General features: G+C 46.2%; 1 protein-coding gene across 2 annotated transcripts in view; it reads left to right on the top strand.

Annotated features, from left to right (window-relative positions):
* Positions 1 to 27,331, top strand: part of fn1a (fibronectin 1a) — a 71,280-nt gene that overhangs the window by 23,543 nt on the left and 20,406 nt on the right. The window contains exons 18-34 of one of the 2 annotated variants that reach the window (XM_041868564.1): positions 940 to 1,146; positions 4,711 to 4,989; positions 5,207 to 5,470; positions 5,836 to 5,930; positions 6,438 to 6,606; positions 11,742 to 11,828; positions 11,968 to 12,159; positions 13,082 to 13,354; positions 19,823 to 20,014; positions 20,198 to 20,287; positions 20,457 to 20,723; positions 22,330 to 22,446; positions 22,715 to 22,879; positions 23,563 to 23,718; positions 24,235 to 24,348; positions 24,501 to 24,770; positions 25,131 to 25,321. In XM_041868564.1, the coding sequence (XP_041724498.1) occupies positions 940 to 1,146; positions 4,711 to 4,989; positions 5,207 to 5,470; positions 5,836 to 5,930; positions 6,438 to 6,606; positions 11,742 to 11,828; positions 11,968 to 12,159; positions 13,082 to 13,354; positions 19,823 to 20,014; positions 20,198 to 20,287; positions 20,457 to 20,723; positions 22,330 to 22,446; positions 22,715 to 22,879; positions 23,563 to 23,718; positions 24,235 to 24,348; positions 24,501 to 24,770; positions 25,131 to 25,321 (3,128 nt within the window). Of the gene's footprint in view, positions 1 to 939; positions 1,147 to 4,710; positions 4,990 to 5,206; positions 5,471 to 5,835; positions 5,931 to 6,437; positions 6,607 to 11,741; positions 11,829 to 11,967; positions 12,160 to 13,081; positions 13,355 to 19,668; positions 19,785 to 19,822; positions 20,015 to 20,197; positions 20,288 to 20,456; positions 20,724 to 22,329; positions 22,447 to 22,714; positions 22,880 to 23,562; positions 23,719 to 24,234; positions 24,349 to 24,500; positions 24,771 to 25,130; positions 25,322 to 27,331 lie in introns of those variants that run through there. The other variant, XM_041868563.1, reaches the window with a different exon arrangement.

Genomic DNA, 27,331 nt, shown 5'->3' with positions numbered 1-27,331 from the left:
CCTGTGTAAACGCAGCCAGAGATCCTTACAGGAGACTACTGATCTGAATTGGGCTGCCTGTGTAAACGCAGCCAGAGATCCTTACAGGAGACTACTGATCTGAATTGGGCTGCCTGTGTAAACGCAGCCAGAGATCCTTACAGGAGACTACTGATCTGAATTGGGCTGCCTGTGTAAACGCAGCCAGAGATCCTTACAGGAGACTACTGATCTGAATTCGGCTGCCTGTGTAAACGCAGCCAGAGATCCTTACAGGAGACTACTGATCTGAATTGGGCTGCCTGTGTAAACGCAGCCAGAGATCCTTACAGGAGACTACTGATCTGAATTGGGCTGCCTGTGTAAACGCAGCCAGAGATCCTTACAGGAGACTACTGATCTGAATTGGGCTGCCTGTGTAAACGCAGCCAGAGATCCTTACAGGAGACTACTGATCTGAATTGGGCTGCCTGTGTAAACGCAGCCAGAGATCCTTACAGGAAACTACTGATCTGAATGGGTCTTTCCTCACCCCATTATAGACACACATATTCCAAATAATTCAACTGAATGATATTACAAAGGCTCAACAAGTTAGCCCCCATCCAAAAATACTAAGTCAGAGGCAATCTTTACCAGATTGATGTATTAACATTTACATTTACGTCATTTAGCAGACGCTCTTATCCAGAGCGACTTACAAATTGGTGCATTCACCTTATAGCCAGTGGGATAACCACTTTACAATGTTTAAAAAAAATGTTTTATATAAAGGTATTAAAAAACCTTTTATTGAATTGACAGACATCTCCATGTAGGGAAGGTAATGAGTGATAAACGTGTCTGTTCACCACTACCGTAAAAAGACAGCTGAAGCAAGCGCACGTTTTCGTCAAGAAATGTACCCTTTTTTTTTCTTCCTGTTTTAACATTATTTCTAATGTATCTCTTCTCCTATAGGCTACCGTGTGATCTACGCCCCGTCCGTAGAGGGGAGCAACAACGGCGCTGCAACGGAGCTGACCCTGCCAGACACGGCGACCTCTGTGACCTTGAGCGACCTTCGACCCGGCCTGCTCTACAACATCAGCATCTACGCAGTAGAGGACAGTCTGGAGAGTGAGCCTGTCTTCGTACAGGTCAACACAGCCGGAGACCCCTTACCGGGTAATGTAGTGTAGTGTGTGTGTGTGTGTGTGTGTGTGTGTGTGTGTGTGTGTGTGTGTGTGTGTGTGTGTGTGTGTGTGTGTGTAATTGACTGGAGGCTAGGTCCTGACAGTCTCATTACCTACTTGGTCCTCTGTAGCTCAAGTTGATAGAGCACGGCACTTGTGACACCAGGGTAGTGGGTTCGATCCCCGGGACCACCCGTACGTAAAAAATGTATGCACTCATGACTGTAAGTCGCTTTGGATAAAAGCGTCTGCTAAATGGCATATTATTATATAGTATTTACTGTCGTTTGTGTTAGATCTTAGCCCCAAACTTGACAAGCAGTCCTACTAAAACGTTGTATTTAGTAGTTAGTTCAGAAGATATCAGCTCTGTGAAAACTACCCGTGCCCTCTCTTTAAATCCTTCTAGAACATATCGTTCAGGATTAGAATGCACAGTGGAAAGTTGGGATGATGCATTTCCTGTTCACAGCCCAAATGCTCCCATTTTTAATGGTCCAATGGAAAGAGTTGTGCAAGCCGTTCTAGTACTCCTGGGATTCCTGGCCAAATATGAAGCCAAAACAACAGACGCAGCTGGAAAGTTTAAAGCTACTTAGGTTGTATAGCCATGTAGGCTGATGATGTACGAGCGGGAATCATTTGCGAGACCCTTCTTTGGATCGACTGCAGTAAAGCCAGGCCATCAGTAGGTCTGTGGTTCAGCCTGCTACACACTGATTTGGGGAATGACAAATAGACCGAGAAAGAAAGGAGGAGGTGACTGCTTCATTTGGCTTGGTTCTTTTATCAGGGCTCGTTAAGAAATGATAGCGGCCATGACTGAAGCAAACGAGTGTTGTCTTGGGGGTTTGATGTGGTTGTCTTTGCCATTCAATCACAACAAACAAGGCCAGTCGTGAGTACTGCGAGCTAAGCTAGCTGTTCCCACAACTTTAGAGAAAGTTCCCTTAAGAGTCTCATAGGAATGTTCCCGTGATGTGCAAGGAATGTTTCCAAGAGACCATGCCCTTAATGTCAAATAGAATTTACCCAGAATGCAAGGAATGTTTGCAAGAGACCATGCCCTTAATGTCAACTAGAACTTACCCAGAATGTGGTTAGTTACCATGTTCTCAGAACTTAAGATATTAAAACCCCCTAGAGATATCTAATTAAAATAATAAAAAAATCCCAATCTAAATCTGTCAGTTTAAGCTAGAGATATGTTTTTTTGCCTTGGATGCGTCTCAATCCACCGCATTCGAGACCCATGGGGCGGCGCACAATTGGCCCAGCGTCATCCAGGGTAGGGGAGGGAATGGCCGGCAGGGATGTAGCTCAGTTGGTAGAGCATGGCGTTTGCAACACCAGGGTTGTGGGTTCGATTCCTACGGGGGGTATAAAAAATAAAATAATGTATGCACTCACTAACTGTAAGTCGCTCTGGATAAGAGCGTCTGCTAAATGACTAAAATGTAAATGTATTTCGCCGATGTCGCCCTTCCGCAACTGCCTTCCGCTAGAGCGGTGTTTGTTAGACCATGAGACATCCCGAAAATCGGTCTTCTCACGAAAACATCTGTAGTGTCCGAACGGTTTGACGGACAAACGATTATGACCCCTCTATGGAAAGATGAGACTCTCACGAACACGATGGTGTTCTCCGTTTTTCTACGACACCCACAAGCGTCACGGGATTCGTTTTGAAGTCGGTACAGCCGATCTGCCAACTTCTGTCTGTAGCGTCCGAACATATTGGGCTACACACTAATATGACCCCTCTGTGGAAAGGTGAGTCTCTCACGAACACGTACGTACATGTCGATAGTTTTGCTCTAGGACGCCCAGAAGCCTCACAAGACTAGTCTGAAGGTAGCCGGGTATCAGTTAAAAAAATTAATGGAAGTATATACAGTGAGGGGAAAAAAGTATTTGACCCCTGCTGATTTTGTACGTTTGCCCACTGACAAAGAAATGATCGGTCTATAATTTTAATGGTAGGTTTATTTGAACAGTGAGAGACAGAATAACAACAAAAAAATCCAGAAAAACGCATGTCAAAAATGTTATAAATTGATTTGCATTTTAATGAGGGAAATAGGTATTTGACCCCTCAGCAAAACATGACTTAGTACTTGGTGGCAAAACCCTTGTTGGCAATAACAGAGGTCAGACGTTTCTTGTAGTTGGCCACCAGGTTTGCACACATCTCAGGAGGGATTTTGTCCCACTCCTCTTTGCAGATCTTCTCCAAGTCATTAAGGTTTCGAGGCTGACGTTTGTCAACTCGAACCTTCAGCTTCCTCCACAGATTCTCTATGGGATTAAGGTCTGGAGACTGGCTAGGCCACTCTAGGACCTTAATGTGCTTCTTCTTGAGCCACTCCTTTGTTGCCTTGGCCGTGTGTTTTGGGTCATTGTCATGCTGGAATACCCATCCACGACCCATTTTCAATGCCCTGGCTGAGGGAAGGAGGTTCTCACCCAAGATTTGACAGTACATGGCCCCGTCCATCGTCCCTTTGATGCGGTGAAGTTGTCCTGTCCCCTTAGCAGAAAAATACCCCCAAAGCATAATGTTTCCACCTCCATGTTTGACGGTGGGGATGGTGTTCTTGGGGTCATAGGCAGCATTCCTCCTCCTCCAAACACGGCGAGTTGAGTTGATGCCAAAGAGCTCGATTTTGGTCTCATCTGACCACAACAGTTTCACCCAGTTCTCCTCTGAATCATTCAGATGTTCATTGGCAAACTTCAGACGGGCATGTATATGTGCTTTCTTGAGCAGGGGGACCTTGCGGGCGCCGCAGGATTTCAGTCCTTCACGGCGTAGTGTGTTACCAATTGTTTTCTTGGTGACTATGGTCCCAGCTGCCTTGAGATCATTGACAAGATCCTCCCGTGTAGTTCTGGGCTGATTCCTCACCGTTCTCATGATCATGAGGTCTAATCTCATGTATAGCATGTTACTGTACAGCCCCTGAGCTCTGACGTCATGTATAGCGTGTTACTGTACAGCCACTGAGCTCTGACGTCATGTATAGCATGTTACTGTACAGCCACTGTGTTCCAATTTGGGCGCTTATCAGTGCCAATATCTGCCATTTTCAACCCGTATACAGCTACGAGTTTAAAGGGTTCGAGTGTGTGTGATGCCTAAGTGATGGCTCCTTCTCTCTTCGATCCGTTAAAGGTTTTTCAAGGCTGGAGTCAAATGAACAGTCTGTCTCCTCTCCCTACCCTTTCATCTATCTGGTTGGATGGATGCTCTTTGTGTGTTTTTGGATTCCTGTCTGGCTTCAGAGTGTTGAAGACCATCAGTCATATGAGATGGGTACCACAGGTTCAGGAGTTCAAGACTGTCTGTGCCTGAAAACATTACTAGCTGTCAAGTCCTTGCTGTCTCCTCAACTCCTCTCAAAGCTCATTGGAGGAGGAGGTCTGAAGGAGGGACTTTGGATCCTCTCTCTCCAATGAGCACTGAGAGGACACAGCCCTAGTTTCATCGGGGTTACACGGAGATGACACTGTTAATAAACGCACGTCTGACCACTTCCCCGTTTCCTGTCCACAGAGGAAGTTCCGTCTCCTACAGACCTGCAGTTCTTCGAGGTGTCTGACGTGAAGATCACCATCACCTGGATGGGACCCCCAACTGACGTGTCCGGGTACAGAGTGACTGTGGCCCCCGTCGGCCCCGCCGGGACCCCTCGGAGAGAGCTACAGCTCCCCATCACACACAACGCCTACGCAGAGGTCACCCACCTGACCCCCGGGACCCCGTACCGCTTCAGCATCTACACCATCAAGGGAGGAGAGGAGAGCCAGCCACTGGTCGGAGAGCAGGCTACCAGTGAGAATAGGACAACTTATCCCATCAACAATTGTCAATTTGTAATAGGTTTTTTCTATCACAAAAAGAAATAAATAAATAAATCGCTGTCCAGTCAATGAACTTAGTACTGTAAATATTACTGCTAGTCTCAATCGAGACAAGGCATAGAAATCGCTGATCTTTGTAGAAGATCTGACCACAGCATCGTTGATCTCAAACACTTTTTTGTTCTCAGAACCTGATTCGCCTGCTGATGTCCATTTCACCAACGTAACTGAGGACAGTGCTCTGATCGCGTGGGTGCCCCCCCGGGCCCGCATCACCGGATACCGTCTGTTCCTGACCCTGGAGGGCTCCAACCCTAAACAGCTGCGCCTGCCAGCCCGCCTATCCCAGTACACCCTGCTCAACCTGCGGCCAGACACAGAGTACACCGCCGTCCTCCACGCTGAACAGGATAATACGCTCAGTGAGGGTACCTCCAGGACCTTCTCCACCAGTGAGTAGGATCCAGACTAGGGTCTTTATTCAACTCCTTTCTTAACCGATAATCTGACTGACTGGTGCTCAGTTTGGCTAAGTCAAACCTGAAATTGGCTGCTCCTCAATGACTCAAAAGTTGCAATTTTAAGCACATTCTAACTTAAACATCAGCGTAGTTTCTCGTTGAACTTTTATATGTCCCGGTCAAGGCCAGATTCTTTGTCAGTAGACTTCCTGGTCCGTTTGACTAGTCAGAAATTTTTTCACATACAGTAGGTTTGCTTTGAGCAGGGATATGATTTTGGGAGTTCCTAGTTTGTTTAACTAGTCCTGACCTCTAACCTCCAACCCCTGACCTCTGAACCTGTGTGTTCTATCCAGCTCAGCTAATGGGGAACGCACCTCGCTTCAGTACTGATGTCACAGACACCTCGATCATCATCTCCTGGACACCCGTACCCCAAGTGGGATACAAGGTACGCTCACACACGTGTTATTGGTCAGACTATTTCAGACTAGAGTTGTGAATGTGCTCTGGCTCCTGCGATCCTGGGAAAGGGGGCTAACCTCTCACTCTTCACCTTTGCCGTGTGTGTGTGTTTGTCCGTGTGTATCCCTCTCACATGTGTCCGTGTGTGTTTGTCTGTGTGTGTTTGTCCGTGTGTATCCCTCTCACATGTGTCCGTGTGTGTTTTTCTGTGTGTGTGTGTGTGTGTGTGTGTGTGTTTGTCTGTGTGTATCCCTCTCACATGTGTGTGTGTGTTTGTCTGTGTGTGTTTGTCTGTGTGTCTGTGTTTGTGTGTGTCTGTCTGTCTGTCTGTCTGTCTGTCTCTCTCTCTCTCTCTCTCTCTCTCTCTCTCTCTCTCTCTCTCTCTCTCTCTCTCTCTCTCTCTCTCTCTCTCTCCCCCTCTGTCTCCCCCTCTCTCCCCCTCTGTCTCCCCCTCTCTGTCTCCCCCTCTCTGTCTCCCCCTCTTCCCATGTAGCTGACTGTGAGGCCCAGTCAGGGAGGCGAGGCCCCCAGAGATGTGACCTCTAACTCAGGCAGCATCTACATCTCAGGCCTGACCCCCGGGGTTGAGTACACCTACAGCGTTCAGCCAGTCATCAACGGACATGAGCAGGGCAACCCAATCACACGTCGCGTAGTCACACGTGAGTGATCAGAGGATGTTAATTTCTACTCTTTACAGTGCATTCGGAAAGTATTCAGACCCCTTGACTTTTTCAACATTTTGTTACGTTACAGCCTTATTCTAGAATTGATTAAATATATTTTTCCTCATCAATCTACACACAATACCCCATAATGACAAAGCAAAAACAGGTTTTTAGACATTTTTGCACATTTATAAAAAAAAATTTGAACACTTAAATATCACATTTACATAAGTATTCAAACCCTTTACTCAGTACTTTGTTGAAACACCTTTGACAGCAATTACAGCCTCCAGTCTTCTTGGGTATGACGCTACAAGCTTGGCACACATGAATTTGGGGAGTTTCTCCCATTCTTCTCTGCAGATCCTCTCAAGCTCTGTCAGGTTGGATGGGGAGCTGGAATGGAATGATTGGAACAGAGTCAAACATCTGGTTTCACTCCGTTCCATCGATTCCATTCCAGCCATTACAATAAGCCCATCATCCTATAGCTCCTCCCACCAGCGTCTTCTGGTTGCAATTTACCACACCATTCTATTGAGTAACCGTATATATTCCCCAGAAAGAGTTGCATCTGGAACAGGGATGACCAAAATCTAATATTTTCCTCCTATTTTTGTTTCTCTTTATCAGTTCTTTATCATAGTAGTGAGTAACCATTCTGACCAGGTTATAGTGGTGAGTAACCATTATGACCAGGTTATAGTGGTGAGTAACCGTTATGACCAGGTTATAGTGGTGAGTAACCGTTATGACCAGGTTATAGTGGTGAGTAACCATTATGACCAGGTTATAGTGGTGAGTAACCGTTATGACCAGGTTATAGTGGTGAGTAACCGTTATGACCAGGTTATAGTGGTGAGTAACCGTTATGACCAGGTTATAGTGGTGAGTAGCCGTTATGACCAGGTTATAGTGGTGAGTAACTGTTATGACCAGGTTATAGTGGTGAGTAACCATTATGACCAGGTTATAGTGGTGAGTAACCGTTATGACCAGGTTATAGTGGTGAGTAACCATTATGACCAGGTTATAGTGGTGAGTAACCGTTATGACCAGGTTATAGTGGTGAGTAACCATTATGACCAGGTTATAGTGGTGAGTAAACCGTTATGACCAGGTTATAGTGGTGAGTAACCATTATGACCAGGTTATAGTGGTGAGTAACCGTTATGACCAGGTTATAGTGGTGAGTAACCGTTATGACCAGGTTATAGTGGTGAGTAACCGTTATGACCAGGTTATAGTGGTGAGTAGCCGTTATGACCAGGTTATAGTGGTGAGTAACTGTTATGACCAGGTTATAGTGGTGAGTGACCATTATGACCAGGTTATAGTGGTGAGTAACCGTTATGACCAGGTTATAGTGGTGAGTAACCATTATGACCAGGTTATAGTGGTGAGTAACCGTTATGACCAGGTTATAGTGGTGAGTAACCATTATGACCAGGTTATAGTGGTGAGTAACCGTTATGACCAGGTTATAGTGGTGAGTAACCATTATGACCAGGTTATAGTGGTGAGTAACTGTTATGACCAGGTTATAGTGGTGAGTAACTGTTATGACCAGGTTATAGTGGTGAGTAACCGTTATGACCAGGTTATAGTGGTGAGTAACTGTTATGACCAGGTTATAGTGGTGAGTAACTGTTATGACCAGGTTATAGTGGTGAGTAACCGTTATGACCAGGTTATAGTGGTGAGTAACCGTTATGACCAGGTTATAGTAGTGAGTAGCCGTTATGACCAGGTTATAGTGGTGAGTAACTGTTATGACCAGGTTATAGTGGTGAGTAACCATTATGACCAGGTTATAGTGGTGAGTAACCGTTATGACCAGGTTATAGTGGTGAGTAACCATTATGACCAGGTTATAGTGGTGAGTAACCGTTATGACCAGGTTATAGTGGTGAGTAACCGTTATGACCAGGTTATAGTAGTGAGTAACCATTATGACCAGGTTATAGTGGTGAGTAACCGTTATGACCAGGTTATAGTGGTGAGTAACCATTATGACCAGGTTATAGTGGTGAGTAACCGTTATGACCAGGTTATAGTGGTGAGTAGCCGTTATGACCAGGTTATAGTGGTGAGTAACCGTTATGACCAGGTTATAGTGGTGAGTAACCGTTATGACCAGGTTATAGTCGTGAGTAACCGTTATGACCAGGTTATAGTGGTGAGTAACCATTATGACCAGGTTATAGTGGTGAGTAACCATTATGACCAGGTTATAGTGGTGAGTAACCATTATGACCAGGTTATAGTGGTGAGTAACCGTTATGACCAGGTTATAGTGGTGAGTAACCGTTCTGACCAGGTTATAGTCGTGAGTAACCGTTATGACCAGGTTATAGTCGTGAGTAACCATTATGACCAGGTTATAGTCGTGAGTAACCGTTATGACCAGGTTATAGTGGTGAGTAACCGTTATGACCAGGTTATAGTGGTGAGTAACCGTTATGACCAGGTTATAGTGGTGAGTAACCGTTATGACCAGGTTATAGTGGTGAGTAGCCGTTATGACCAGGTTATAGTGGTGAGTAACTGTTATGACCAGGTTATAGTGTTGAGTAACCATTATGACCAGGTTATAGTGGTGAGTAACCGTTATGACCAGGTTATAGTGGTGAGTAACCATTATGACCAGGTTATAGTGGTGAGTAACCGTTATGACCAGGTTATAGTGGTGAGTAACCATTATGACCAGGTTATAGTGGTGAGTAACCGTTATGACCAGGTTATAGTGGTGAGTAACCATTATGACCAGGTTATAGTGGTGAGTAACCGTTATGACCAGGTTATAGTGGTGAGTAACCGTTATGACCAGGTTATAGTGGTGAGTAACCGTTATGACCAGGTTATAGTGGTGAGTAGCCGTTATGACCAGGTTATAGTGGTGAGTAACCGTTATGACCAGGTTATAGTGGTGAGTAACCATTATGACCAGGTTATAGTGGTGAGTAACCGTTATGACCAGGTTATAGTGGTGAGTAACCATTATGACCAGGTTATAGTACATTTACATTTTAGTCATTTAGCAGACGCTCTTATCCACGTGAGTAACCGTTATGACCAGGTTATAGTGGTGAGTAACCATTATGACCAGGTTATAGTGGTGAGTAACCGTTATGACCAGGTTATAGTGGTGAGTAACCATTATGACCAGGTTATAGTGGTGAGTAACTGTTATGACCAGGTTATAGTGGTGAGTAACTGTTATGACCAGGTTATAGTGGTGAGTAACCGTTATGACCAGGTTATAGTGGTGAGTAACCGTTATGACCAGGTTATAGTAGTGCGTAGCCGTTATGACCAGGTTATAGTGTTGAGTAACTGTTATGACCAGGTTATAGTGGTGAGTAACCATTATGACCAGGTTATAGTGGTGAGTAACCGTTATGACCAGGTTATAGTGGTGAGTAACCATTATGACCAGGTTATAGTGGTGAGTAACCGTTATGACCAGGTTATAGTGGTGAGTAACCGTTATGACCAGGTTATAGTCGTGAGTAACCGTTATGACCAGGTTATAGTGGTGAGTAACCATTATGACCAGGTTATAGTGGTGAGTAACCATTATGACCAGGTTATAGTGGTGAGTAACCATTATGACCAGGTTATAGTGGTGAGTAACCATTATGACCAGGTTATAGTGGTGAGTAACCGTTATGACCAGGTTATAGTGGTGAGTAACCGTTATGACCAGGTTATAGTGGTGAGTAACCATTCTGACCAGGTTATAGTCGTGAGTAACCGTTATGACCAGGTTATAGTCGTGAGTAACCATTATGACCAGGTTATAGTCGTGAGTAACCGTTATGACCAGGTTATAGTCGTGAGTAACCATTATGACCAGGTTATAGTGGTGAGTAACCATTATGACCAGGTTATAGTGGTGAGTAACCGTTATGACCAGGTTATAGTGGTGAGTAGCCGTTATGACCAGGTTATAGTGGTGAGTAACCATTATGACCAGGTTATAGTAGTGAGTAACCATTATGACCAGGTTATAGTGGTGAGTAGCCGTTATGACCAGGTTATAGTGGTGAGTAACCATTATGACCAGGTTATAGTAGTGAGTAACCATTATGACCAGGTTATAGTAGTGAGTAACCATTATGACCAGGTTATAGTGGTGAGTAACCATTATGACCAGGTTATAGTGGTGAGTAGCCGTTATGACCAGGTTATAGTGGTGAGTAACCATTATGACCAGGTTATAGTAGTGAGTAACCATTATGACCAGGTTATAGTGGTGAGTAACCATTATGACCAGGTTATTGTAGTGAGTAACCATTATGACCAGGTTATAGTGGTGAGTAACCATTATGACCAGGTTATAGTGGTGAGTAACCATTATGACCAGGTTATAGTGGTGAGTAACCATTATGACCAGGTTATAGTAGTGAGTAACCATTATGACCAGGTTATAGTGGTGAGTAACCATTATGACCAGGTTATAGTGGTGAGTAACCATTATGACCAGGTTATAGTGGTGAGTAACCATTATGACCAGGTTATAGTGGTGAATAACCGTTATGACCAGGTTATAGTGGTGAGTAACCGTTATGACCAGGTTATAGTGGTGAGTAACCATTATGACCAGGTTATAGTGGTGAGTAACCATTATGACCAGGTTATAGTCGTGAGTAACCGTTATGACCAGGTTATAGTGGTGAGTAACCATTATGACCAGGTTATAGTGGTGAGTAACCATTATGACCAGGTTATAGTGGTGAGTAACCATTATGACCAGGTTATAGTGGTGAGTAACCATTATGACCAGGTTATAGTGGTGAGTAACCGTTATGACCAGGTTATAGTGGTGAGTAACCGTTATGACCAGGTTATAGTGGTGAGTAACCATTATGACCAGGTTATAGTCGTGAGTAACCGTTATGACCAGGTTATAGTGGTGAGTAACCGTTATGACCAGGTTATAGTGGTGAGTAACCATTATGACCAGGTTATAGTGGTGAGTAACCATTATGACCAGGTTATAGTCGTGAGTAACCATTATGACCAGGCTTTAGTAGTGAGTAACCATACCAGTCAGAGACAGTTGCTTGGAAGAGAGATGTCAATTCACAGAATCATCTCATCTTGTTCCTCTTGTCGTCCTCCAGCCCTGTCTCCTCCTACTGACCTCAACCTGGAGTCCCACCCTGACAGCGGAGAGCTGACTGTCCAGTGGAACGAAGCCAGCACCCCAGGTCAGAACAATGATACTCAGGACAAAGATTACAGAGACTATATGTCCAGACAGAGAACTCCAAATGTCCTATTTTACGACTTCTGTCCAGTTTACATCCACTGTCCATTCTCACGTGTTCTCCCATGCCGTCCAATCAGACATCACCGGCTACAGAGTGACGTGCACGCCAACCAATGGGCAGCGAGGAAACAGCCTGGAGGAGTTTGTGAAGGCGGGCGAGACCTCGTGCACTCTGGAGAACCTCAGCCCTGGCGTGGAGTACAACGTCAGCGTCTTCACCGTTAAAGACGACATGGAGAGTGTTCCCGTCTCCACCACTGTTACTCAAGGTAGGTGTGGGCGTGGCCTAATGTCAGGTGACCTTTTGACCCTATCTCCCCTGCCCTGTGACATCATGATGTGATGACGTGGACAGGAGTGTCCGGCAGTGTTCCATCACATCTCTCCTACTCAGACTCCTTCGTTATATATAGGCTACAATGTCCGTTACACAAAACATTGCTAGTATTGACTCGCACAGTGGGCTGAACTGGTTGAAATGACTTCATTACAGCCAAAATAACAACCAGCTGTTCGTGATTCTACAGTCTCTGCTTGTCCGGTAGTTTTGCCAGTATCCCTGCACATACACCCTTAGAACCTAAAAGGGTCCCCCTACGGGCACTGCCAAATAACCCTTTTGGAAACCCTTTTTTCTAAGGGTGTAATGAAGCTACTGCCAGCGATTTTTCACTCATTGTTTTTATATATATTTTTAAAATAGTAATAGCAGACTATTTGAATAATTTATGTATTCTGCCATTTTAGATCCACGCCCACAGCTCAGCTAATTCATTCATTGATGTAAATTGAAGATTTGTACATGAATGTGAAGTTAGAATAACCTTAATGTGTGCAATACCATATCACCTGAGCTGGTAACCCATATCATTGATAGCCAATAGAGGCTTTAATAATGCCCTTCTCATGACATTGCTTGTCCTGTGTCTGTCTCTGTCCTGTGTCTGTCTCTGTCCTGTGTCTGTCTCTGTCCTGTCTCTGTCTCGTCTCTGTCTCGTGTCTGTCTCGTGTCTGTCTGTCTCTCTGTGTCTGTCTCTCTCTCTGTCTCTGCTTCTGTCTCTGTCTCTGTCCTGTGTCTGTCTCTGTCTCTGTCTCTGTCCTGTGTCTGTCTCTGTCCTGTCTCTGTCCTGTCCGGCCGGCCTCTCCGATCCCTCCTTCCTTCCCTCCCCTCCCTCTCTAACCCACTACTAGACGTGCCCCGGCTAACAGACCTCAACTTCGTCGACGTCACCGACACGACTATCGGCCTGAGGTGGAACCCGCTGAACTATACGGCGGTCACCGGCTACCGTATCACGGTGACGGCTGCCGGGGAGAGCGTGCCCATATTCGAGGACATGGTGGAGGCCACCACCGGGTATTACACCGTGCACGGACTGGAGCCCGGCATCGATTATGACATCTCAGTCATCACCGTCACAGAGAGCGGAGAGAGCGAACCCACCACGCTCACGCAGCAAACTGGTAATCATTATAAGATGGGCCCGAGAGATGGTTGTGAAGTGTGGGCTGGTGAATGAATTTAACGGACGGACTCATTTTGCTACCCTTCCAGTCCGATTGGTTTGTGTGTTTTGTGTAATGATGTAAGGGGTAGTGTGAATGACGTTGCATCATTACACTGTGATTGCATGCAGTTGCATCTTTGTTTCTGGTTCTCTGTTTGTCTCATAAGTCTGTTCACATTTTATGTCTGGCTGACGAAAACATCTCAGCACTGAACCATGTAGGGCAGGGATCGGAACATAATTACAAAGAATTTGTAGACTGCAAATTGACCGCAATAATCCCAAACCAATATAATATTCAAATCCATTTTTATTTGTCGTGTGTCGAATACAACAGGTGTAGTACACCTTACCGTGAAATGCTGACTTACGAGCCCATAACCAACAATGCAGAGTAAAAAAGTAAGTAAGAAAAATGTGCTAAATAAACTAAAGTAAAAATAGTAATACAATAACAAGGCTATTTACAAGCTTACCGGTACCGAGTCAATGTTCAGGGGTACCAGGTAGTAATGAGGCTATTTACAAGCTTACCGGTACCGAGTCAATGTTCAGGGGTACCAGGTAGTAATGAGACTATATACAAGGAGTACCAGTACTGAGTCAATGTTCAGGGGTACCAGGTTAGTCGAGGTAATTGAGGTAATATGTACATGTAGGTAGGGGTAAAGTGACTATGCATAGATAATAAACAGAGTAGCAGCAGCGTATGTGAAGGCTGAAGGAATGTGTGTGTGTTGGAGTGTCAGTGTAGTGTGTGGTTGGAGTCCAGTGAGTGATCATCGAGCCTGTGGAAGAGAGTCAGTGTAGTGTGTGGTTGGAGTCCAGTGAGTGATCATCGAGCCTGTGGAAGAGAGTCAGTGTAGTGTGTGGTTGGAGTCCAGTGAGTGATCATCGAGCCTGTGGAAGAGAGTCAGTGTAGTGTGTGGTTGGAGTCCAGTGAGTGATCATCGAGCCTGTGGAAGAGAGTCAGTGTAGTGTGTGGTTGGTGTCCAGTGAGTGATCATCGAGCCTGTGGAAGAGAGTCAGTGTAGTGTGTAGTTGGAGTCCAGTGAGTGATCATCGAGCCTGTGGAAGAGAGTCAGTGTAGTGTGTGGTTGGACTCCAGTGAGTGATCATCGAGCCTGTGGAAGAGAGTCAGTGTAGTGTGTGGTTGGAGTCCAGTGAGTGATCATCGAGCCTGTGGAAGAGAGTCAGTGTAGTGTGTGGTTGGAGTCCAGTGAGTGATCATCGAGCCTGTGGAAGAGAGTCAGTGTAGTGTGTGGTTGGAGTCCAGTGAGTGATCATCGAGCCTGTGGAAGAGAGTCAGTGTAGTGTGTGGTTGGAGTCCAGTGAGTGATCATCGAGCCTGTGGAAGAGAGTCAGTGTAGTGTGTGGTTGGAGTCCAGTGAGTGATCATCGAGCCTGTGGAAGAGAGTCAGTGTAGTGTGTGGTTGGAGTCCAGTGAGTGATCATCGAGCCTGTGGAAGAGAGTCAGTGTAGTGATAATAACCCAATAATGGGGTCTATGCTAATAGTCCGGGTGGCCATTTGATGACTTGTTCAGCAGTCTTATGGCTTGGGGGTAGAAGCTGTTAAGGAGCCTTTTGGTCCCAGACTTGGTGCTCCGGTACCGCTTGCCGTGCGGTAGCAGAGAGAACAGTCTATGACTTGGGTGGTTGGAGTCTGACAATTTTTTAGGGCCTTCCTCTGACACCGCCTGGTATAGAGGTCCTGGATGGCAAGAAGCTTGGCCCCAGTGATGTATAGGACGGTACTCACTACCCTTTGTAGCGCCTTGTGGTCGGATGCCGAGCAGTTGCCATACCAGGCGGTGATGCAACCAGTCAAGATGCTCTCGATGGTGCAGCTGTATAACTTTTTGAGGATCTGAGACTTGCATCAAAACCTTTTGTCAAATAATTTATGCTATTGCTAGCAATCAATCAAGAGGAAACTGACTGAACGACTCAAACTCCCCAGCTTATGCTCTCCAACTGGACGTTAGCTGTGAAGGCTGAGATGACCATGCATTGACTTTTGTTCGCTATACATGTCGGAGGGACGCTATTCACGAGGACATATTGTTCTGTCTCACGATTCCCGAGCATGAAACGGCAAAGGGGATGTTCAGTGTGCTGCGTGGCTATGTTGACGAAAAACAGATTCCATGGGATCGAACGGTGGTCTTTTGCACAGATGGGGCTCCATCTATGGCGGGACGGCGGGCAGGCCTCTGCACTCTAGTTATGAAAGTGTCTCCCTCGGCCATATGGACGCATTGTATGATAAACCGAGAGCAACTGGCGGCAAAAGAGCTGAGCGCATAACTCTGAGATATAGTGCAACAGGTAACTTCGATTGTAAACTACATCAAACCACATCCACTGCGCACACACCTGTTCACAAAACTATGTGGAGATATGGGATCAGAGCATGACAAAGTCTTGGTGGTTATCGAGGGGAAGTGTTGGAAAGATTTTTCGCATTGAGAGAGGAACTGTTGTCATACAGTCGTGGTCAAAAGTTTTGAGAATGACACAAGTATTGGTGTTCACAAAGTTCGCTGCTTCAGTGTTATGAGATATTTTTGTCAGATGTTACAATGTTACACTGAAGTATAATTACAAGCATTCCATAAGTGTCAAAGGCTTTTATTGACAATTACATGAAGTTGATGCAAAGAGTCAATATTTGCAGTGTTGACCCTTCTTTTTCAAGACCTCTGCAATCCGCCCTGGCATGCTGTCAATTAACTTCTGGGCCACATCCTGACTGATGGCAGCCCATTCTTGCATAATCAATGCTTGGAGTTTGTCAGAATTTGTGGGTTTTTGTTTGTCCATCTGCCTCTTGAGGATCGACCACAAGTTCTCAATGGGATTAAGGTCTGGGGAGTTTCCTGGCCATGGACCCAAAATGTTGATGTTTTGTTCCCCGAGCCACTTAGTTATCACTTTTGCCTTATGGCAAGGTGCTCCATCATGCTGGAAAAGGCATTGGTCGTCACCAAACTGTTCTTGGATGGTTGGGAGGAGTTGCTCTCGGAGGATGTGTTGGTTCACAAAACTATGTGGAGATATGGGATCAGAGCATGACAAAGTCTTGGTGGTTATCGAGGAGAAGTGTTGGAAAGGTTTTTGGAATTGAGAGAGGAACTGTTGTCATTCACAATGGACGTAAAAAACGGACTTGGTTGACTTTCTGTGTAATGAAAAGAAAATGAGTCTCCTTGCCTATGTAACAGACATATTTGGGAAACTGAACTGAATGCAAGCATGCAAATATACAAAAACATTCTACAGATGACTGACCGAATCAGTGGATTCAGAGGAAACAATTCTTATTGGAGAGAGAGTCTTTCAAAAGCAAACCATGCCCCTTTCCCTCAGCTGTGTATGTTTCTAACAGATAACAGCATCAGTAAGTGTCCCACATGAGTGATTACTGCTCACCTCCAACGCTTGGAAGAACACTTTGGGACCTACTTCCCAATCCGTTTGACTGTGATCCTTGCTCAGTTCACATGCCAGTATCTGAAATCGAACAGCTGATCAAGCTGTTATGTGACCGAATGCATTCACGAGTCACTACGGAGGAGTTTTTGTTTCCTGACGCTAAGGGAATACCCTGCCGTCTCCCTCTGAGCGTTAATGGTGCGTTCAAGACAACTGGGAACTCTGGGGAAAAAACGAGCCGCGACTGGTAAAAAATATTTCGAATGGTCATCCAACTAGAGCTCCGACCTAAAAATCACTGACATCATGATTTGACCTTGTATTTTTCCAACTTCCCAGTTGTCTTGAAAGCACCATAAAACTCATGGTACCCTCCGTCAGCTCCTACTGTATCTGTGTGAAGCTGGATTCAGTGCTCTCGTCTGCATTCAAACCAAATATCGATCCAGGTTGGATGTGACAGCAGAGATGAGGTGCGCACTGTCGACCACGCCCCCTGACTTTGAGAATCTCCGACACGACATGCATCAAGCCACACCCATCTCATTAGTGGTAGAGAGATAAGATACATTATGTCAGACTAAGATTTTCAGATATCGAAAAAGTTTTGGGAATCCCTGCTATAGGCTGTCTCATCGTTGTCGGGGATCAGGCCTAACCACCGTCGTGTCTTCGACACACGTAATGATGGTTTTTGGAGTCGTGCGTGGCCAAGCAGTCATGGGTGAACAGGGAGTACAGGAAGACACTTGCCAGCTTGAAAATGTCAGTGAAGACACTTGCCAGATGGTCAGCGCAAGCTCTGAGCATGTATCCTGGTAATGTATCTGGCCCTGAGGCCTTGTGAATGTTAACCTGTAACCTGAGTCCCACTCCTTGAAAGTGGCAGCTCTAGCCTTCAGCTCAGTGCGGATGTTGCCTGTAACCCATGGCTTCTGGTTGGGATATGTACGTACAGTCACTGTGGGGATGAAGTCCTTGATGCACTTATTAATGAAGCAGGTGACTGATGTGGTAAACTCCTCAATGATATCAGATGAATCCCGGAACATATTCCAATCTGTGCTAGCGAAACAGTCCTGTAGCTTAGCATCCGCTTCATTGGACCACTTCCGTATTGAGGGTGTCACTGGTACTTCCTGTTTTGAGTTTTTGCTTGTAAGCAGGGATCAGGAGGATGGAGTTATGGTCAGATTTGCCAAATGGAGGGCGAGGGAGAGCTTTGTATGCGTCTCTGTGTGTGGAGTAAAGGTGGTCTAGAGTTGTTTTCCTTCTGGTTGCACATTTAACATGCTGGTTGAAATGAGGTAAAATGGATTTCAGTTTTCCTGAATTAAAGTCCCCGGCCACTAGGAGAGCCGCCTCTGGATGAGCATTTTCTTGTTGGTTTACGGCCCTATACAGCTCGTTGAGTCGGGTCTTAGTGCCAGCATCGGTTTGTGGTGGTAAATAGACAGCTACGAAAAATATAGATGACAACTCCACCAGATAGAGTCGCACCAGATATTGTTGACAAAGAGAGCACACCACCCCCACGATCTTACTGGTCTGGGAAGAGTAGTATATCCTTTGCGTCCGACTCATTAAAGAAAAAATCATTGTCCAGTTCGAGGTGAGTAATCACTGTTCTGATGTCCAGAAGCTCTTTTCGGTCATAGGAAACGATGGCAGAGACATTGTGTACAAAAAAAAAGTTACAAACACACTAAATAGCACAAACGGCGGCCATTATAGATCATCGTGTTTCTAACATTAGACCAAAACATCATAATTTCAAACCTTGCTTACATTTGTATACGATCACGTCTCTCTCTATTATGTGTTGGAATACTCGGGAACACGTTTCCAAAATTAGAATCGCTTGGAGCTCATTTTCCTGGTGTTTTTTTTCAGTCTTATGCCCAACAATGAAAAAGTAAAATAAAATAAAATATTATTTTTTTTGCTCAGAAAACTTTGGGTGGCGAATATAACGCTGGCTGTTAGTTGGGGAACCCTGATATAGGGCTTCAATCTCCTCTAGCTGTGTGGGAGTGATGCTGTTCAGGACCATATGGTTTTAGTTTGCCCCAACTCACTGTTTCTACATCTGAATTCTTCAACACCAGCTGGAGCTCATTGTGACTCCCATTTGGTCTCCTTTCCCAAACACAGTTTATTCCCTCACTTTTTGATACGATGCCGTAAAACAGCAGAGATTCAACATTCAAACATATTTTCCTTTTTAACTATCTTTGATCTCGGATGGTCTTGACTAAACACCTCAATATAACTGCGTCCTGAATCTCCAACCTTCAAAGTGCACGCTTGCACACTCCTTGTCATGGATTCAAAAGCATTGGATTAGTTAAGGCTATACATTCTGGAGAGAGTTCCTTTTTTTCTTCTTCTGTGAAATCCATGACCAGGAGTGTGCAAGTGCGCACTTTGAGAGAAGGGTTGGGGCGCCAGGTAGCCCAGCGGTTAGAGTGTGGCGCCAGTAACTGAAAGGTTGCTAGTTTGAATCCCGGGAACTGACAAAGTGAAACATGAGCAAGGCACTTAACCTCCAGGGTCTGCGTTGATAGTGCAGACCCTGGCCGTGACCTCGCTCTCCACGGGTGTCTCTGGGAGATGGGAGATGCAAAAAAAAATAAACATTTCCAATTCACACATGTACATGTGTGAATTAAGACCAATATAAGCACCTACCAAAGGGGTGGAGAATTGGGATACAACTCCTCTCTCTTAATAATCACTTAATACCTGCTATCCAGCTGTTCCTCCCCCTACTAACCTGGGTTTCCCCGAGGTGGGTCCTGACAGTAATACCTAATATCTCTCCATCCCCCAGCCGTACCTGCCCCTACTAACCTGGGTTTCCCCGAGGTGGGTCCTGACAGTAATACCTAATATCTCTCCATCCCCCAGCCGTACCTGCCCCTACTAACCTGGGTTTCCCCGAGGTGGGTCCTGACAGTAATACCTAATATCTCTCCATCCCCCAGCCGTACCTGCCCCTACTAACCTGGGTTTCCCTGAGGTGGGTCCTGACAGCATGCAGGTGACCTGGACAGCTCCTGTGGTTCCTAACCCCGCTGACATCAACAGCTTCGTGATTCGCTACCACCCCATCGACGACGAGGATGACATCACAGAAAGCAGCGTCGGAGGGAACGCTGACACTGTGGTTCTTAAGAGTAAGGCGCACGCACACGCGCACACGCGCACACACACACACACACACACACACACACACACACACGCACACACACACGCGCACACACACACACACGCACACACACACACACACACACACACACACACAGTCCTAATGACTGTTGTCACTCACTGACTGACGCTGTGTGTCCCTGTTCCTGTAGATCTGATTTCCAACACGGAGTACCTGGTCAGTGTGGTCTGTGTTTATGAAGAGAGGGAGAGCTCACCTCTGGTCGGCACCCACAAAACAAGTGAGTTTCACCTGAATGATTTGATTCATCGATGTGTTTTGGTCATCCTTTCTTTTGTCAATGTCTCCTAAATGATTCCTAAATTACTCCTAAATGACTCCTAAATGTCTCCTAAATGACTCCTAAATGATTCCTAAATGACTCCTGACCGATGTTTTTTTCCCCTCAGCTCTGGACTCCCCCAGCGGTCTGCGGTTCTCAGAGGTCCTGACCAACTCCTTCACGGTGCACTGGCTGGCCCCCAACGCCATCATCACTGGCTACCGGATTCGTTACCAGATGACCAGCGGCGGGCGGGCCAAGGACGAGAGGCTGCCGCCATCCAGGAACCACTTCACCCTGACCGGCCTGACCCCCGAGACGGAATACATCGTCAACATCTATGCTGTCAGCGGCCAGCAGGACAGCAAGCCGCTCACCGGCAAACAGAAAACCAGTACGACCTCATCTTAACTTTTCACACATTCTTTTAGTTTGCCTTGATTCAATGCTTTCTTCCTTTCATCCAGTCCCAATTTCCTACCCCTACGATAAGACCTGTTGACAGCCAGTCCCAATTACCTACCCCTACGATAAGACCTGTTGACAGCCAGTCCCAATTACCTACCCCTACGATAAGACCTGTTGACAGCCAGTCCCAATTTCCTACCCCTACGATAAGACCTGTTGACAGCCAGTCCCAATTTCCTACCCCTACGATAAGACCTGTTGACAGCCAGTCCCAATATCCTACCGCTACGATAAGACCTGTTGACAGCCAGTCCCAATTACCTACCGCTACGATAAGACCTGTTGACAACCAGTCCCAATTACCTACCGCTACGATAAGACCTGTTGACAGCCAGTCCCAATTACCTACCGCTACGATAAGACCTGTTGACAACCAGTCCCAATTTCCTACCCCTACGATAAGACCTGTTGACAGCCAGTCCCAATTTCCTACCCCTACGATAAGACCTGTTGACAGCCAGTCCCAATTTCCTACCCCTACGATAAGACCTGTTGACAGCCAGTCCCAATTTCCTACCCCTACGATAAGACCTATTGACAGCCAGTCCCAATTTCCTACCCCTACGATAAGACCTGTTGACAGCCAGTCCCAATTACCTACCCCTACGATAAGACCTGTTGACAGCCAGTCCCAATTACCTACCCCTACGATAAGACCTGTTGACAGCCAGTCCCAATTACCTACCGCTACGATAAGACCTGTTGACAGCCAGTCCCAATTTCCTACCCCTACGATAAGACCTGTTGACAGCCAGTCCCAATTTCCTACCCCTACGATAAGACCTGTTGACAGCCAGTCCCAATTACCTACCCCTACGATAAGACCTGTTGACAGCCAGTCCCAATTTCCTACCCCTACGATAAGACCTGTTGACAGCCAGTCCCAATTTCCCACCCCTACGATAAGACCTGTTGACAGCCAGTCCCGATATCCTACCCCTACGATAAGACCTGTTGACAGTCAGTCCCAATATCCTACCCCTACGATAAGACCTGTTGACAGCCAGTCCCAATATCCTACCCCTACGATAAGACCTGTTGACAGTCAGTCCCAATATCCTACCCCTACGATAAGACCTGTTGACAGCCAGTCCCAATTACCTACCCCTACGATAAGACACGTTGACAGCCAGTCCCAATTTCCTACCCCTACGATAAGATCCATTGACTTTTCACACATCACCTGAATCCCAAATCACCCAATAGCCCCTACTCCCTAGCCCCTACTCCCTAGCCCCTACTCCCTAGCCCCTACTCCCTAGCCCCTACTCCCTAGCCCCTACTCCCTAGCCCCTACTCCCAAGGCACATGTAGATCTTGGATAGGCGTTAACCAATATGGTGGTAGCTCCAACCTGCCCTCTGATAGGCCAGGGGAAATTGTTGCCATTGTTGCTAACACCCATCCAATCCTCTCAGCTACTCCACAAGAACCCATTTTTCCTTTTAATTTACTTCCTTTGAATGTTTCTGTCAGTATGAGAGATTCATTCTCACCGTCTGTCTCTGCTTCCTTCTCCTTGTGTCCCCTAGTCTCCGATGCTCCTACTGACCTGGAGGTAGTGTCCTCCTCCCCCACCAGCATCACAATCCGCTGGGACGCCCCCTCTGTTACCGTGAGGTACTACAGGATCACCCATGGAGAGTCAGGTCTGTCAGGTACGTTAACTAACCTAACCTTTACCGACTTAGCCTTAACTAGCCTGATACTGTGAGGTACTACAGGGTCACCCATGGAGAGTCAGGTAGCTCAACTAACCTTTCTCTGCCATTCGATCACCATGGTGATCGTCTTCAATGTCACAAATCTGGGAAATCAAAGAGTAGCTCACCAATTATTTTGCTTTTTCACAATATGAATGTTGTCTATCTGTAGCATATTAGCATTGTTTGCTGTTACCCCTCCCAAACCCCCCAGGTGGCCACAGCACCCCTAAAGAGTTCACTGTCCCTGGTTCCCAGTCTACCGCCACCATCCAGAACCTGAGGCCTGGTACTGACTACACCATCACAGTCTACGCTGTGACCGGCAGAGGGGACAGCCCAGCCTCCAGCACCCCCATCTACGTCACCCACAAGACAGGTACCCCCCCCTCCTAACTTCGATCTAGGGCAGGACTCTCCATCCCCTCTTCCTGGAGAGGTACCGTCCTGTAGGTTTTCACTCCAACCCTAATCTAGCACACCTGATTGTAATAATTAGCTGGTTGACAAGTTGAATCAGGTTAGTTACAACTGGGGTTGGAGTGAAAACCTACAGGAGGGTTGGAGAGCCCTGTTCTAGGGAGGTTTGTCCTTGCCACTGAGCTGCTCTCTTGCTCTTTGCGGTCTAGGCCTGGTTACTGTAAGGATTGAACATTTTATGACAACTGTTGCTGTTAAAAGAGATTGATTTGATCAAGATGAATAAGATCATGTTTTTAAAGTCCTTTTAATTTGACCCCTGTCCTGTCTTGATAATGTACGTGGTCTGAAAGTATACTTCTGCTGTTCCTTCAGCAGGTTGTGACTTTGACCCTCTCCTTTGTCTGTAGATATTGAGTCTCCTCTCCTCTGTCTGTAGATATTGACTCTCCTCTCCTTTGTCTGTAGATACTGAGTCTCCTCTCCTCTGTCTGTAGATATTGAGTCTCCTCTCCTCTGTCTGTAGATATTAGGTCTCCTCTCCTCTGTCTGTAGATATTGAGTCTCCTCTCCTCTGTCTGTAGATATTGACTCTCCTTTCCTTTGTCTGTAGATATTGAGTCTCCTCTCTCCTGTCTGTAGATATTGACTCTCCTTTGGAGATGAAGGTGACTGACGTTAAGGACAGCACCATCACTGTGAGGTGGTCCCCGGCCCAGGGGCCCGTCCAGGGGTACAGGATCACTGGGGTCCCCAGGAACGGACAGGGGCCATCCTTCTCTGAGACCGTTGCTCCAGGTAAGGCCATGTTGCTCCAGGTAAGGCCATGTTGCTCCAGGTAAGGCCATGTTGCTCCAGGTAAGGCCATGTTGCTCCAGGTAAGGCCATGTTGCTCCAGGTAAGGCCATGTTGCTCCAGGTAAGGCCATGTTGCTTCAGGTAAGGCCATGTTGCTCCAGGTAAGGCCATGTTGCTCCAGGTAAGGCCATGTTGCTCCAGGTAAGGCCATGTTGCTTCAGGTAAGGCCATGTTGCTCCAGGTAAGACCCTGTTGCTACAGGTTGAGTTGCATAGGGGATTCATTAAAGTGGTCCCAGATTTGTTTGTGCGTGACATGACTGTAGGAGTTGGCAAGATGGCACAAAGAGATCTGGCACGAGGCTAGGTATTGATATGTTTTTTTAGCACTTGTGCACGGAAGTATACATCTAGAATATGAAATGTTTTGGATGTCAAAATATAGTTTTCATATAGTGTTGGTGTTGAGTTCTGTCTCATCCTGTTGTTAATGACTGTATCTGTCCCTGGTGTTTTAGATCAGACGGAGATGACGTTCTCTGGCCTCCAGCCCACAGTAGAGTACATCCTCAGCGTGTACGCCCTGGGACAGGACGGAGAGAGCCTTCCCCTGGTGGAGACTGCTGTCACTGGTGAGTGTTCCGGTGTTCCGGAGTCGTTGCTCTATTGTCTGACCCTGTGCTGCTCTCCTTTCCTGTTGGGCGTTTGCGTGTGTCGGGTTGCACAACTGCAGAGAGCTCACCAGACCCTTGACCTTATTTGACCTCTCCTCCCTCCCCTGCAGCGGTGGGTCGCCCCACAGACCTGACCTTCTCTAACGTTGACTCCACCTCCATGACCATCTCCTGGGACTCGCCCGACGGCCGGGTGACGTCATACCGCGTCCTCTACGCCGGCCCCGAGGAGGGCGAGAGGGAGCTGCGACCCGCACCCCGCGGAGACGACGAATCGGCAACGATCCACGGCCTGCGACCCGGAAGTGAATACACTGTGAAGGTCATCGCCATGCACGACCGCACACCTAGTCCTCCACTGGTGGGCGTTCAGGCCACAGGTAAGCCATGAACCCCTCCGCCAGGACAAATACAAACCCATTGTGTTTGAGGGTAAACACAATGGTCAGTTTGAGTAAAGTGAGGCATTGAATCAATAATCTTGAACATTCAATGAGTAGTTAATGATACTTTTGATAGTTTGTGATGGAAGGTGATTTTTGGATCAGCGATTCTGAACAGTGCGACTGTAATGTAGCTGATGTTGATTTTAAACATGCACACTCTTTTGAGTATCTTGGAAATCAGCCTATCCAACACTCTTTCTCTCTCTCTGTCTCTCTGTCTCTCTGTCTCTCTGTCTCTCTGTCTCTCTCTCTCTCTCTCTCTCTCTTGCCTTTCCTTTCTGTCTCACCCTCTAGCCATCCCTGCCCCCACCAACCTTGAATTCTCCCAGATCACCTCCTCCTCCTTCACCATCAACTGGCGCACCACATCCAACACCCATCTGACCGGTTACCGGGTGGTCATCAACCCCAAGAACAAGAGCGGTCCCACCAAGGAGATGAACGTTGCCCCTGACACAACACAGGTCCACGTGCCGGGACTCATGGTAATTATAAAGGCTCATACATGCTTATAACCTGTTATAAAGCATTATACCTGCAGAATTTCAATCTGCAATATGTAACTTTTTGGGCGACCTGACCAAATTCACATAGAAATGTGCGTTATAGATCTGTCATTCGGCATTGAACACAAGTCTAGGAAGAGGTAGATCTGTTCTATGTGCGCTCTTTCTATGCTTCCCATTCTTAAGTTACATTTTTTGTGTCTTTTAACTTTCCGTTTTTTGTACAGCAGCTTCAAACAGCTGAAAATACAATATTTTTGGTTATTGAAAATATATTTCACAGCGGTTTAGATGGTACAATGATTCTCTACACCCCAGGGGTATTCAACTCTTACCGAATGAGGTCCAGAGACTGCTGGGTTTCTGCTCAACCTGGTGTCCCTCATTAGAGGGGAACGCAGTGGCACTGGGCTTCGAGGTCCAGAGTTGAGTTGACGACATTATGCATTGCATTGTCAACTTTTAGAATTTTAGCAACCAGGAAATGGCGGAGCGATTTCTGCATACTGCACGTATAACCATCTCATTTGAGACATCTCTAACCCACATCTCAACTGAGTCAAAGTCATTATGACATGATTATATGACATTATAAAAGGCACGTTTTACATCGTAATGCATTATAGTAAAGTGTTACCAAAAATCTACATGTGATTTATCCATAACTTGAGGGATGGATCATTTTAAAATGCTTGAGTTTTTTTTTTTTTTTTTACATTTCCTGTTCGCTAAAAGGAAAAGTATTTTCGCCAGGAATCCTTTCTACAGGTAGTCGACAGCTGTTATTTTATAGTTTGGGATTTCCAGGCATTTGTTTGATGACCCTCCTCCAATCCAATGAGAGCTGTGGCGCTGGTCCCAAATTAAACCCTATTCACTACATAGTGCACTAATTTTGACCAGGACCGATATGGCTCTGGTGAAATGTAGTGCGCTACAGTGAGGGGAAAAAATATATTTGATCCCCTGCTGATTTTGTACGTTTGCCCACTGACAAGGAAATGATCAGTGTATAATTTTAATGGTAGGTTTATTTGAACAGTGAGAGACAGAATAACAAACAAAAAAATCCAGAAAAACGCATGTCAAAAATGTTATAAATTGATTTGCATTCTAATGAGGGAAATAAGTATTTGACCCCCTCTCAATCAGAAAGATTTCTGGCTCCCAGGTGTCTTTTATACAGGTAACGAGCTGAGATTAGGAGCACACTCTTAAAGGGAGTGCTCCTAATCTCAGTTTGTTACCTGTATAAAAGACACCTGTCCACAGAAGCAATCAATCAATCAGATTCCAAACTCTCCACCATGGCCAAGACCAAAGAGCTCTCCAAGGATGTCAGGGACAAGATTGTAGACCTACACAAGGCTGGAATGGGCTACAAGACCATCGCCAAGCAGCTTGGTGAGAAGGTGACAATAGTTGGTGCGATTATTCGCAAATGGAAGAAACACAAAAGTCCTGTCAATCTCCCTTGGCCTGGGGCTCCATGCAAGATCTCACCTCGTGGAGTTGCAATGATGATGAGAACGGTGAGGAATCAGCCCAGAACTACACGGGAGGATCTTGTCAATGATCTCAAGGCAGCTGGGACCATAGTCACCAAGAAAACAATTGGTAACACACTACGCCGTGAAGGACTGAAATCCTGCAGCACCCGCAAGGTCCCCCTGCTCAAGAAAGCACATATACAGGCCCGTCTGAAGTTTGCCAATGAACATCTGAATGATTGGTCAGATGAGACCAAAATCGAGCTCTTTGGCATCAACTCAACTCGCCGTGTTTGGAGGAGGAGGAATGCTGCCTATGACCCCAAGAACACCATCCCCACCGTCAAACATGGAGGTGGAAACATTATGCTTTGGGGGTGTTTTTCTGCTAAGGGGACAGGACAACTTCACCGCATCAAAGGGACGATGGACGGGGCCATGTACCGTCAAATCTTGGGTGAGAACCTCCTTCCCTCAGCCAGGCCATTGAAAATGGGTC

Source organism: Coregonus clupeaformis, unplaced genomic scaffold (genome assembly GCF_020615455.1).
Source record: "Coregonus clupeaformis isolate EN_2021a unplaced genomic scaffold, ASM2061545v1 scaf0207, whole genome shotgun sequence".
Lineage (NCBI taxonomy): Eukaryota > Metazoa > Chordata > Actinopteri > Salmoniformes > Salmonidae > Coregonus > Coregonus clupeaformis.
The sequence above is the reverse complement of the archived record's forward strand: the minus strand, read 5'-3'. Positions and strand labels throughout refer to the sequence as shown.